We start from the raw sequence: 14482 nt of genomic DNA, 5'->3' as shown, positions 1-14482 counted from the left end.
TGGACCGGTGTCGGAGCGGAAGCAAATTTTAAAGGTCGGATTATACATATATATCTAGGTCTTTTATAGAAAATTTTGTAAAATTAGATAGCTGGTATATTTGGATGCCATAAAGTTGCATCCAAATAAACTAGCTATCTAATTTTGTAAAAATTTGAGTGGCATGTATACAATTAATCCTTTTTATAATGATCAATAATTTATAGATTAAAGTTTAATAAGTGACTACATAACTTGAATATAGCTTTAAATAACTAAGTAGGTAAATAATAAATAGCATTATGTCACTCGTCACACCTTGATAGAAAAAAAAACTTAATAGAAGTTCATCTATACTTAATAGGACTACAAAAGTAGTGAGCAAAATTTAGATTTGTAATCATTGTTGACTAACTCTCTGTCTCTCTTATTCTTGCTAAATTAATTGGATATTATCCTATTGTAAGCATAGTATAATCCACGTTGAAATATCGGATACTACATATTCATTGGATACTGGTGATGCTATATCCTACTCTGTATCCACATGTAGATCGGATTCGGATTATCTATATCCGCAAGGATATAAAACTCCTCCACCGTATCCGTATAATTAGGATTTGGATCAGATCAGAACGGATAATTATACACACCACTTGCACCACTAAACGTCTTTTATATTCATCTTCTATATTCGTCCTCTACATTCTTCTCTAAAAGATTATCTCATCTATATCTCCTTCCTCTTCAGCAACGTTCTCTATATCTTATCGTCTATATGTAAATTTTTTTATTATAGACATATTTTATTTTAAATTTTTATAGATACATATTTATCATACTCTCAAATATATTTTACATATTATAGTTTTATTAAATATATTGTTTAAAGTATCGAAATGGATAGAGGGGAGGAGAGATCGGAAAATCTATAAAGAGAGGATCTAGTAGTTTCTCTAAATTTACAGAACCGTTTAGAAAACGTTGGTGGACACACAAACAATAAGAATCTTCTCTAGAATTTAAGGTACATGATAGGTTCTTTATAAGAGTAATTGTCGGAGACGGTCTTCTCCTAGAACAAGGTATCTTCTCCTACAACAAGGTATCGTTTGCAACATTTATTGTACAATGATTCTTATCTTTTTCGGTTTTGTTGACGTACGCAGGAGGAGCGAGATATACGAGGAGACAGACGTACACGAGGAGCAATGACGCTAAACTTTTATGTATATAGATACAATGAGGGATATTTAATTTTAGCCGTAGCACTACAGGTTGTCTGGCTGTCTCGAGTATTGACTGTTTGGAGTGCGTCGTCCTCGTCCAGAACGGTGGTCCGGAAAACGTACTGCCTACTGGGCACCCAGGAAAGAAACAGAAGAGGCATTGACGCGTCTGTGTAGCTGGGTCCAGAAGAAACCCCGGTATATAAGATATTTGTTCGTTTCCTCCACCAGCTACTGATATACCGTAACACAGCCACGGAATAGCCGCGATCTCCTTGCCGCCGTGCTGTGGACTGCCTCTGCCTGCCTGCCTGCGCGGCGCGCTCGGCATGCAGCACGACGCAGGCAAGAAGCAAGCAGAGCCTCGCCGCGTGACGCAGGGTGGACGGGACGAGACGGACGGTGCTGACTGCTGAGCACGCAAACCGACCACAGCTGCAAAGAAAACGCGGCCGCGCGCGCTCGGTGAGTCGGTGTGTCCCCGGCGCCGGCAGGTCAGCACGCCGTGTGCGGCCGTGACACCACCATGTGAACAGTAGACTACGGTGCCCGGCTTCTTCGCTGCTGACTGCTTGTCCTCCTGTCCAGCGGCGCGCGATCCGGCGCTTGACGTCGTCTCGTCTCGGGCACCTTGCTCCCCGGCCGGGCACAGCACAGGAGTGGTCCGCGGCATGCGTGACGTGCACCCCCGCGCGCCGCACATGGACATGGGCCTCCAGCCACTTGGATTTGCTATACCCCTACCTACGCGGTACCTACCAGGGCATGGAGAATACTTGTTTTGATGTGCGGTCTCTTTTCCCTGGCAGCGTGCAGTAACGCTACCCTAAGGCTCAGGCACGTCACCATGATCAGATCGGCCATCCCGAGCATGATTGACGGTGGGCCGTGCCAGACCATGGGCCGTCCATTAGGTCCAACCCATCTAAATATGTATATCCATACACTAATGATGCGCACCTGTAGTCCGGCAGCGACGCAAGAGCAAGACGATGCTCCATGCTGGCGGGGCTATCAGGTGGCAGCATAACAGAACTGTCAATTCATCGATTGAGTTACATAGTTTTCGGTTTGGTAAACTTGAAATTAGTTAGATTTGATTCGAGATTGTAGTTGTTTGATTTGAGGAGGGGAGAGGTACCAGCGCGAGCACCCATCATGGCGTCGACGCACACCATGCCTACGGGACCAGAAGTCACGAGGAGGACCGCGCCACCGCCACCATCCTCATAAAGTCGCTCTAGACTTTTGACCGCTTACTCTGGTGACAGCGAGGTGGAGAGGGGAGGAGGGTGTGGCAGCGACATAGGCTACAGTTCGGTGCCGTCCGAGCCATCTCATGGGAGACGACGCATGGATTGGAATTGTGATTTCTCATCGGGCATATAAAATGCATTTTTATGCTGTTTACGTGGTAGGCCCATTCAGATCGAGCACAACGACCAGTTCAAATAGCGCACATATGATTTTAAAGATTTGGATCGTGTTTGACCAACTACCATATTTAAACAAGGTATATCTATGCAATATATAAAAATTGTAACAACGCACGGACACCTATCTAGTGGTCATATTTAATGCAAGACAATATGACCATTTATCGTGACGGTCTCTATCACCAGGTCCACGTTTGTGAGCGTTATATTTAGGTCATACCATTCATAGTATCCCCTACAAAACCAAGATATATAGCCAGGAGGACTAGATACTACAGTGTGGTATGAAAATGGTTTGACCAAATAATTTATAAGTTCTATGCAAAAGGAATCATATCAAGCCGATTTCGAGATATTCCAAACACTTCTATTTTTACCGTCGATCATATTGACTATCACATGAGGCAGAACGATAATAGGATATCTAACTTGGATCTGTTGGACTTAATAACCTGATAGATATATGCATTAGTTGCCTCGATCGTGATATCATCCAATAAGGACAAGTTGTGCGAGTAGTAAGGAGAGAAAGTGAATAGTGGATAAGATACAGAATCTGGTGGAGATGGGATAAAAACAGCGACCGCGGCGTCAGCTAAAGTGATTGTTTCTCTGGTGCGTCGATCTCTTTATATAGAATTTTACTAGTAAACTTTTATGTTTTTTAAAAAAAACTGTGGTCTTTTATCTTCGTCCACCTCGGCTGCCGAGTACGCTGCGACAAAGACCGGCAAACGGGATCCTGCCGAGATCGCAGCGGCGTCGGAGTCTCGTACGCGGCCACGCGTCCCGTCCGCCGTTGGCGAGCCTCAGGGGGAAACGGCCAGCGGGCACATGAGGCATCGAATCGCATTGATGGCTCGTGCGCGACGCGGCACAATTGGCAGCAATACCAAATACTACCTCTGTACTGGCCTACTAGTAGTTAGAGCATCTCCAACAACGTGACCTATAAAAATGCATTATAATTTAAAAATAAGTAAATTTTATAGAATTTAGGGCACCAACAAGACACTCCACTCCAACAGTAAAGCCCCAAATCTAGATTATAAGACAGCCCACTACGGTGTATTATATTTGAGGCACTTGATAGGGTGCCCTATAGTTTTTTCATAAAATTTGTTGAATTGAGACACTGTTGGAGTGATTTTTTCTGTGTAGAGCCCTATATTTCGATTTGAGGCATTAGTTTGAGGCATTGTTGGAGATGCTCTTAGTTGTTCTTCGTTATTAATGCATGGCCCATTTATATCCTTTATTTATAAAGTTTTTTTTTGTTGTTGTCTTGTGTCTAAACTAGCCGTAAGCTTATCACCCGTTTCTTCTCTCTCTGTTATTTCTTCGCAGTTGCTCTGGGTGGGAGCGTACGTACGTGTACCTTGCGGTGGCGAAAGCGAGATACAAGAATATTTCTATCTCTTGTTCATAAGCAATAACCATTGAGGGCGCGGATAAACAGAATGAAACAGTGGAATGGAAGAGGAGGCCCACGGCAGCAGCACACGGTGTGGATTGAGCTACTCCTGTCATGTCTTATAGGTATAACCTCTCTTTGGTCCACCTCCTCCGAGATTCTTTCTATACTGTTCATGCACAGTCACAGCTCCTCCAACAATCGTTCTTCGTTACTCCAGTGCAAGCAAGCGCCGGCCAACACGTGGTTGCCCGCTGGGCGCTGGCAATGTCGTTGCCGCCCCGCCACTACAGTCGTTAAGGCTGCCCGCAGTGGGAGCTGGAAAGGCTGCGCTAAAATTTTAGCGTGGAGTGGAGGGCTGCAGTGGGGAGCTGAATACGCTACTCTATTGTCTCTCTCCAATTCTAGAACCCTAAATCCAGCGTCGACGCAAACATGCGCTAAACTGACCATAGGAATAGGTGTCGGGAGTGGAGCGTGGAGGGCAGTGCTCGGTCCAATCAGGCTCTGGCTTTTTATATGCTGGCCCCACCTCGTTGGGAATCTGGAGAATGGACACGTGCATACTGTGGACTGTGGTAGTTGGTATAGGGTAGATATATAGAGTAATTGTGACCGCAGAGAATTATTGGATAGAGTAGAAAACCTCGTTGACCAGGATGGAATATTCCTTTTAGGGTAGAGAAATAGGGTAGTATGAGTGCGGATAGCCTAAAAAGAAGAAAAAAACTGTATCTCGTCCTCTGTCTCTCGTCGCCATGGTCATGCCGAAGAAATTGGGCCGCCGCGCCGTATAAGACGCTGGCCGTGTGCTGTGCGTGCCAGTGTCACGGGGCCCAGACCCCCCTCTCCCCTTGAAACTCACATGATGCTTGGGCTTGGCTGCTCTGCTCGCCAGATAGCAGGCAGGGCAGGGCAGGGCAGCGCCGCATGTGGCAGGCAGGCAGCACGAGCACGGGGGGCTCTGGAGCAACGATCTGCTAGGGCAAATTGTGTGCTGCGGCAATGAAGAGGGGAGGGGCCGGAAACTGGTCCATCCGCCCGGCCGCTCGGCTTCGCGAACGCGCGAGTAGCCCTGGCCCGGCCTCGGGCGTTGGCATTTCACTGGGCGGGCAAAGCAGAGCAGGAGCAGCGGACGACCGACGGGGTTGCGCGCCGTGCGCTGGCTGGGCAATGAACGAACCCCCAGGCCCAGATCCAGACCCAGACCCAGACCCAGACCGCCCGGGACTGTAAGTAGAGAGAGAGAGAGAGAGAGAGAGAGAGAGAGAGACCGCATGGATGAAAAGCGCGTCACCTCTTCCTCGTGACCGCGGCAGCGGCCAGCGGCGGACCGGTGGACGAGCGGAGTCTGCTGCTGCGAGCGGCTCTGCCAAAGCGCCTGCGGCTCCCTGCGCGGCAGCACGTACTTTGCCTTTGGCGGGGCCATATGCCATGTTTGCGCACAGGGCCGGGCTGTAGCCTGTAGGTGGTTTCACCGTTTCACAGAGATGAGATGGCACCACATTTACCGTCACCAAGACAGGTAAACAACAACAAGGCTCAAGCAGTAAAAAAGAAGTTCCTTTCTCTACGAGTCAATGCCCCCCCCGTTTTCAGCGTCACATCTGCCTCTTGGTCCTGTGGCGATCACATGGATGAAGCCCGCCATTTACTTCCCCGTATTTACCTTACCTGCTGCAAGGATACAAAGCCCAACAGTTTACGAGTACCAGCGCCCTAGTTCTACTCACCCACGCCCAGCGTACGTACCCGCCCGCCCACACGCTGTACCAAAGTATGGAGACATTAAAGGCGTACTCCCTCCGTTTCTTTTTATTTGTCGCTGGATAGTGTATACACTATCCAGCGACAAATAAAAAGAAACGGAGGGAGTATTTGGTAAGTGGCCTAAGCCGCCGCCACCAGCCACACTTTTCCCGTCGCAGTTGGAACGATCGATTCGGCCGCCGCAACTTAGGCGCCAAACACGCCCTAAAACATTAATATCACGCTTCAACCAAGACATGGTGAAATCTTCCATCCATGGCCGTGATATTTAGGTCATACTATTTATAATATTCCCTACAAAACCAAGTTAGCCGGAGAACTGTATACTAACGTGTGGTCTGCGAAGGTATTACCTAAACAACCTATGCGTTGTATGCAATCAAACGACGATCTCCACCACCAAGTCCACGCGGAAATTCATCAATCATATCCATAAAATCGTTATAAAAACTTCGTCGGGTTGGTCAAATTAAGATGAACACTAGACATTCTTAATACTATTTTGACAGTAACTACCGTGTGAAGTAGAACGATTGTATACACCCAACTCGGATCCTCTGTCTTTCCCGCCCTAAAAGATGTGTAGTGTAAGGCCGTCTGCAACAGTCTACTCATAGTTTAACTAAAGAGGACATATCTGGTGCACATGGTGCACATATTAAATCAGCACAATCCATCACCATCCATCTTAGATCTAATGTATCTGGTTGATTATTGCAATTTATAAATATCACCTTCCACCACTACATCCCTCCACGTCGGAGGGTGTCCTTAGCAAAATATACCAGACAACTAGAAACGTTAGATTTAAAATGAGTGATGCTGATTTAATATGTGCACCATGTGCACTAAACTTCCATGTGGATCAGATATGTTCTCTTAACTAAAACACTGTTTTTGCATTGTAGACTGAATTGTTTGCAGAATGGAGTTCGAATATGAGTATGTGGATGGATAAGCTGCTGGAGATAGTTTAAGTCCCAGTTGTGATTCTAATCGGTAGGGACAGGTTGTGCAATCGATTAGGAGGAAAAGCAAATAGATCTTATGACCCCCATGGTGTTTTTAGATAGTAGCGGCAAACAAGCTGAGCGATTATACCAACAACGACCTCATGGTTCCAATCTAGTAGGTGTATCGTCTATATACAAATCATCTAGACCAAAAAAAACTGTGCATGACCAAGCTCCAATACCACTATAGAAAAATATTTACGCAACACACTAATATATCGATCATGTTCACCCAAGATGATATACGACTAGATGATCATGAATCGTTACCACTAGACAGATAGTGCAACGGGAGAGTGTGTCGATGTAGTAAAAGTAGTTGTACGTCCTCACACACAAGCAACAACATCATTTCACCCATGCTCTTCAAGTTTGTTGTCGATCAACGCCGTAACAGTAATAGTGTCTCAACGACATCCACGCGGGTGGAGATGAAACAATGTGATGCCATCACAATGAGAGAAACGATGACGACGACGACGTCTTGGATGCCCATGGCCCTTGGGAGAGAGGTGGTGGCGACAATCAAATGATTCTCTCTAGCATATAGATCCTTGCTAATGGCTTCCCCCCCACCCCCAAAATCATTAATGTTCTCATATATTACGATTGTCTCTTGAACCTATATTCAACACACAGTTATTGCCTCCTTATGAAACGAAATTGCTCGGTAAAAAATGATCCAAGTTGGTATTAATTATATCTTGCAACTGTAATACACCACACCTTTTCCTTAAGCTTATGAGGAGAGTACATGACATATGAGTTCGTTCACACCAATGGCGATGAAAGAAAACACTGGTACCTTTGGTTGTAGATTTGATATTCTCCTTTAGGCTGACCATAGTCAACAACTGCACACGATACCCTTTAGGATCGAGTTGTGTGTGCAGATGCAGCGATATACTTTACATAGTACTCTAAATTTAGAGTGGGCAAGAGAAACCTTCATTTGTAGAGTATATACTCTCATACTTCACTGTGCTCTTATGTTAGGTGAGGAGATGGGCAGTGGGGCCAGCGGTAAGAGTGTTTGATATATGTATTGATAAAAAATGTGATATTTTTAATTGGGTTAAGATATAGAGTGATTATGGATGTGTGAGTTTGGTTACTGTATTTTAAAATGTTGATGAGAAGGATAGAATATTATTTTTAGAGTAGGAATTTAGAATATAATAAGTGCAGATAGCCTTAACAACTCACTGCTACACCATCGGTGGTACTCGCTGACAACTCACTGGCATAAACCAAATATTGTACAGCATTGTATTGAGCTAAAAAAACTCTCGGAACTCATGCAAAGACAAAAGAATGGATGAAAGGACCGGAGATATTTAAGCCGCCCAGCGCCCACCCACACCCCTGCCTCCCAGGCTCCCACTAGAAAAGCACACCCACCTTCTCTCTCTTCACCAGCCTGTCCCCAACAATGCACACCAACATCCACTCTCTCGTCAGGCTCCTCTCCCCCAAAAATGAGCGCTGAGTTCTGCGCTGCTGCCGGTGTCGTGGCCATGGAGCTCGGAGTCGGAGATGTGCTGGGGCTGCAGCAAGGCATCGCAATCACCGCGCCATCGCCCAGGGACAGCGACCTGGGTCTTCTCAAGCGAGCAGGCCTCACCCAGGCTGCGGCTGCTGCCCCCTACCCCTCCCCCTTCCTTGACGAGGAGAAGATGCTCAGGTTCTCCAAGGCGGCTCACACATTGCACTCAGGTTTGGATGCCTCCTCAGTCCTCATCAACACATCTTCCCTCATGCATCTTCATTCTTCCTTCCCAGTTCCCATCCATACGGAGATATCACGCCGCATGTGCATGTTCTTGGATGGATATGTTCTCTGCAAAACATGTTAGACAGGGGTAGTAAGACGGTCTCTAGCGGTAGTGTAAAATAGGGACGCGAAATTTAAAATAGGGGATGAGACAGAGTATCCTCTCTCCTAATCACCATTCTCATCTCCTATGCCAAACTTCAATCTACAAATATTGTTTAACAGTGTCACGCACAGTTCTACGTTTAAACGATTCACCGCGGCCAGTCTCTGTACACTGAGAATGGCCTAATAATATTCAAAAAGAAAAGCAAAAGTCAAAAGGAGAACAGCGGTGCAGCGTTCATTGAACTTGATGAGCGCTCATGAGTGCTACCTTATATGGAGGGGCCTAGCCTAGCAGCAATAGGGATTTGCAAAGCACTAGAGCTCTCCCTGGGTCCTGGGGTCTGGGCCCTGGGCCCCTCCCTCACCGCCAAGGCTGCCTGTAAACATTTCATCTGCTTTTTTTTTTACCTTCACACTTTTGTCTCTGGAGATAAGGTTGCTGTTTGCTTCAGCATTTCAGATTTGGTCAGACTAAAATATTCTCCTTGTTTCACCGTCATCTAGGCTTGGATTTTGGAGGCCCAGGTGAGCAGGCTTTCCTGCTGTCCAGGACCAAGATGCCATTTACTCCCTCGCAGTGGATGGAGCTGGAGCACCAGGCTCTGATATACAAGTACCTCAATGCAAAGGCCCCCCCATACCTTCCAGCCTGCTCATTTCAATCAGCAAGAGCTTCAGATCATCCAATAGAGGTACTGAACCAGAAAACTAAGGTTTTCTACTTCAAAACTACTGGCACTTGCAACCAACCAAGATAGAAGAGAAATATTACTTTGCAAAGGTGCAGCGTTACATGGTAAACAAAAAATGCTGGCAGTGGCAGCTCTGTAGTATTTGAAACTGCAACTCATTAGGTTCAATGTATGAATGCCATGGAATTTCAAAGATATTACACCAAAAAGGAACCACCATTTTGTACCTAAACACTCGTATGCCATAAAGGATAACCACAGTAATGCTTTGAATATAGATGCCAGAGCTTGACAGACTTCTCTAACGCAGTGAGCTGGAGGCCTCTGTATCAAGGCTACACAAATGCAGACTCTGACCCAGAACCTGGGAGATGCCGACGAACGGATGGAAAGAAGTGGCGGTGCTCCAAGGAAGCAATGGCTGATCACAAGTACTGTGAGCGGCACATCAACAGAAACCGTCACCGTTCAAGAAAGCCTGTGGAAAATCAACCTAAGAAGACCACCAAGGAGGTGCCTGCTGCTGCTGGCTCATTGCCATGTGCTGGGCCACAAGGTAGCTTGAAGAAGGCAAAAGTTAATGACTCCAAGCCAGGCACTGTCAGCTATTGGGCAGATAGTTTAAACAGGTAAATACTATATTCTTACACCAGAGTCATCTCCTTATATAAGGCACCCTATTTTAGCATGATATCTGAATAATAAAATCCCAATTTAATACTTGTGCATCCTATTAAGAGCATGCATCCTGGAATAATGTTAGTATGTTGAGGTTCTAGTTAATATTAATTTTTATTTTAGTTGCCACTTAGCAGTCATAATAATTCCCATTCCACAACCTTGTACTCATTTTCAGGACAATGTTGAGCAGAGAGAAAGCAAACAAACCGACGGAAGATAGCTCTTTGCTGCTTACTTCTACGAACAGCCAACCCACCTTGTCCCTGCTCTCTCAGCTGAAGCAGCAAAACAAACCAGATAAGTTAGGCCCCACACTGGAAAATGAGTCAAACCCAGACACAATATTGAAAGCCTGGGGTGGCAACCAGCCTAGCCACAAGAGCATTTCCTCTACAGAGCGCCATGATGCTGAATCCCTCCAATCAGTCCTTCAAAATTTCAGCCTAGCCCAGAATGAGAAGATGGAGTCAGAAAAGAACAAATATTCTGATTCCGTGCTAGTTTCGTCGACTTTCTATTCTGCAGACGGTCCAAGAGCTACCTGCCTTACACCTAACATGACACAGGTGAAGCAGGATTGCATATCAAGCTCTTGGGAGATGCCTCAAGGTGGACCTCTAGGCGAAATCTTAACGAACTCCAAGAATAGCAAGGACTTAAGCAAGTGTAAACCAAGGTCATATGGTTGGTTGTTGAATCTTGACCATGCACCATGATTCCTCAATCCATGAAGAGCTTGACATAGATATCCCATCATGTAGGCAAACAATGGTCAGAAAAAGGTTATGACCACATTGCTTGCCCCATGCATGCTTGCTATCTACATTTGTATTTCTGTTACGTAGCATTTAGCTAGTTGAATTATCAGTTCTTCTGGATACGGCTGTATCTTAAACAAGTTCTAGTTTGTGTCAGATGATATCTTGCTTGCTAGATGTTTCATGTTCCACTTTCAACAGGAACTTCAGACAACCACTTTGATTGACAGAAAACTGTTTGAAGAACCAGCTCTAGTAAACAAGGTTCCAAGAAACTACATGCACGCTTTTCTGACTCTTGTTTTTTTTTCAAACATACAGGAGAGCTGTGTCATCATTATATTAAATACGAGTACATGTTAAACAGATGACCATGTAGCTCCCGTTGCAAACATTGAGGTCATTTGACCTTCAAAATGGCTGCGACGTAAAACAGCAGAGTACCCACTTGTAGGAATCCCTTTGACAAGCCACAAAACTAACTACTGCCATCACACAGTTTGAGTGCTTTTCCAAAAACAATCCTACCAGGGTTCCAAACATAGTTTCTGGTCAATGATATATGCAATTCATGTATTATAATTGGAACATGGCCTGGATAGAAAGAGCAGCCAGGTGGCCACAAAAGAACCCAGGTTCATGTATACGACAATATGATGGCCACAAAGAATCCAAGTTCATGTATGACAATTCGATGCAAGAAAAGGATCCGTGGCCGCTCTGACATCATCATCCAGAACAGCTATGATTACATCTGAGAATGCAAAAGACTGATGAAGCAGTGCACAAATATCTATCGAACTTTAGAACTCGCCAAAAATCACAACAGACAAGTAACCAGCAGCATAATTTTGGAGATTATTGTCACCAAAATTTAATAAAAAAGCAAAACTGAGCTAAACAAAACTCAAATAAGACATGAACAACAGAAAAGGTCATACTTTTCGTGCAAAGAATAAAGATAGGTAATAGTGATATCTCATCCAAAAAAGTGATTATTATCTCTATCACCACAACACAGTCAGTGTCATGATTTGGACCAGAGCAACCCGTTCCGATCTGCAAACTCTCCAAATATCACAGTAGACAAGCAGCTAATAACATTCACTTCAGGCAAACAGAACTCAAGTATACCATGGGCAACAAAAGAGGTTCATAGTTTACAAGCAAAGAATTAAGGTGCTGGCTCAGACACGCACAGAGCTCATAACCTTGAATAAATCAAGTTCTTCTGACACAACTAATATCATCGAGAAACGAACATTTGTGTCACCATAGCCACCCTGGATAACCCAGATGCACAGAAGGCCATAACCTTGTAACAATAAATAAGGAAAACATACTCATTTGCAACGGCTCAGATACGCACAAAGGTCATCAAAGTTTGGTCCTTGATAAAACCAAGTATCAGGATCGAGAAACGTATGTTTTTGTCATCCCAGCCATGCCAGATGTTCCAAAGATGCCAGAAATCCAATCGACAAACATAAATTCAAGATTGGTCCCTTTGCCATTCATCCTGCCAGCTACAGATAAAAGGATACTTGCACCCCGAATTGATTACCATCCCACGACCAAAATCAGATAAACAATAGTGCAAAATCCTTAGCAGAAAGATCAGCAGAACGGTCAGCAAAAATGGACTCTTCATTGCATCGGCTCAGACACGCACAAATAGGTCATCACAATTTGATCCTTAAATGGCATTAAGAATCATAATCAACCAAATAACCTTTTTGTCATCACAGCCACGCAGCAGCAGAGACTGTACTCGTCACCAGGTTTCAGCAAACAATTATTGAAGAGAAAAAAATGGCTACAACATAGAGCTGCACCAATCGAATTGATGTGCGAGGCTGCGTAACCAGAAATCCATCGTTTACTTGGGCTGCGGCTATTAGAACCCCGGGGTGATCTGGGAGCAGCTGGAAGAAGAACGCCATGGCCATCGTATCTAGAAACCACAGCTCCACAGAAATGAGCAACCTCCCATTAATAAATAGGTGGAGCAAACATTCCAGCAAGAAAAGAAAGTGTGATCGAACAAAGAGGAGGGCGTTGGGAAAGATTTGGTCGTGCATTTTTTTTGGGGTCGAATTGAGAGCAACTCAAAGAGCATCCAAAAAACATGGATAAAAAACAACTTTCCAAAAAGTTGTTAGTCAAGTACATGCCAAAATTACTACATTAGGCTAGAATTTTGTGAAGTGAAGCAGTCCCCAACAACCCCTATCTGACAAAGGGAAACTGAAAATAACATAAACCTACTAGCCACTGGAAGTCGGAGAAAGTTGGGTCAGGGAAAATGCCAGATTTCCTCGTAACCTTGAGTTCTCTTAAACAACTCAATTTGCACCGCCACAATGAGCACGAGAAGAATAGAGCATGTTAAGATGTAGAAATATAGTAAAGGCAGCAGAAATATTGCAAGATCACTACACCCATGAACCCTGACATATTTAGTTTTGCTAGAACCAATTGTTCAGTACTGATCATGATGCTTGCTCAACGCTTGCCCTGCCCTTTCCGATTACATAAAAAAAATTTGCATTGCCCTGACCTACCCTATCCTGTAAGAGATAGTGACACCGCCTCCTAAGAATGCTAATTACTAGTACGTAACACAAACGTGGAAGTACTCTGGGCTGTTGTAAGTGCAGAAGTACTGGCCAGTACATACTAAACTGCATGGAAGCCATTTGCAGCTCAAATGCGCCGTCGTCGTCTACAATGATGTAGCTGAATGTCAAATACGCAAAACACAGGAAACTCACCCGAGGAGACCAACGCGGAAGGGTGGCTCCCGTAGCAGAGCACGTAGGTGCGGGGAAGGGGAAACTCGTCGTCACCGCCTTCTTGGCACATCGCATCCGGGGCAACTTGTGCAGTAGCCGGCCGTTGGCGCTACTAGGAAGGACCTGCTGTCTGCAACAGAACGGATACGCCGCCGCCTGAGCGCCTGGGGATAGCGGGCAGCCATAGCCGGATAGGGATCGACTTGGCTTGCCGACGCTGCGGTTGGGTTCTCCCAGCCCAGGCAGGGTCATGGCCCATGGGCGGCGTAATCGCTTCACGGGTCCGACATGACAGTGACACCCGTGCAGAAAATACGGCAAGCCGACGCGGGGAACGGGAACGCACCAAACGGCGTGAGACGCGAGAAGACGACGGTCTTCGGGCTACGGTGCACGCCGGGAAGGGAAGGAGAGCCGTGGTCCTCGCGCTCGCAGGAAGGCAAGGCAAGGCAAGGGCGCAAGGCTTTCACGCCGCCGGATTCAGAGCGAGGGGAGTGTGTGTCGAGCCTATTTGGAGTCGAGTGCCAGCGACAGGGGTTCTGGAAGGAACTAGGAACCCTATGTCGTTTTTGCTGGGCTTTCTGATCTGGAATTTGGACTGCTAAAACACACGGCCCAATAATCCTAGCAGCTAAAGTTCTTCATCGAGTATGATATGATATTATGACACGAATTCTGTCAAGATCTCTGTAAGAGAGATAAGTGGGCTCAATAGCAGGCTACAAGAATACTTGCAGCTAGCATTTAACTCTGTTATTAGACTTGCTCTAAAACCTCAGTCGAGATCTGGGAACGTCCAAACGAGGGGCGAAAACCTCGAGAAAACACACAAA

At 45.5% G+C, this 14482-nt stretch overlaps 1 protein-coding gene, 1 long non-coding RNA gene and 3 other non-coding genes across 5 annotated transcripts; 1 reads left to right on the top strand and 4 right to left on the bottom strand.

Annotated features, from left to right (window-relative positions):
* Positions 1-8043: 8043 nt before the first annotated feature.
* LOC103625992 (uncharacterized) lies at positions 8044-14193 on the bottom strand. Its single transcript, XR_552652.4, has 2 exons — positions 13629-14193; positions 8044-12808 (listed from the first exon to the last, which is right to left on the bottom strand). It is a non-coding gene; the product is annotated as an uncharacterized lncRNA (long non-coding RNA).
* LOC100101540 (uncharacterized) lies at positions 8256-11083 on the top strand. Its single transcript, NM_001367392.1, is given in 5 exon segments — positions 8256-8557; positions 9228-9358; positions 9361-9415; positions 9726-10044; positions 10272-11083. Coding segments are annotated over 5 exon segments (1284 nt in total). The 5' UTR covers positions 8256-8319; the 3' UTR covers positions 10813-11083.
* Positions 12037-12135, bottom strand: LOC111589470 (small nucleolar RNA snoR126). Its single transcript, XR_004849888.1, has one exon. It is a non-coding gene; the product is annotated as a small nucleolar RNA snoR126 (small nucleolar RNA).
* LOC111589467 (small nucleolar RNA snoR126) lies at positions 12207-12299 on the bottom strand. The gene has a single exon (XR_004849886.1). It is a non-coding gene; the product is annotated as a small nucleolar RNA snoR126 (small nucleolar RNA).
* LOC111589468 (small nucleolar RNA snoR126) lies at positions 12510-12605 on the bottom strand. The gene has a single exon (XR_004849887.1). It is a non-coding gene; the product is annotated as a small nucleolar RNA snoR126 (small nucleolar RNA).
* Positions 14194-14482: the final 289 nt, after the last annotated feature.

The sequence above is a fragment of the Zea mays genome, chromosome 5, assembly GCF_902167145.1.
Source record: "Zea mays cultivar B73 chromosome 5, Zm-B73-REFERENCE-NAM-5.0, whole genome shotgun sequence".
Classification (NCBI taxonomy): Eukaryota; Viridiplantae; Streptophyta; class Magnoliopsida; order Poales; family Poaceae; genus Zea; species Zea mays.
Note: the sequence above shows the minus strand (reverse complement) of the source record. Positions and strands in the feature narration are given on the sequence as shown.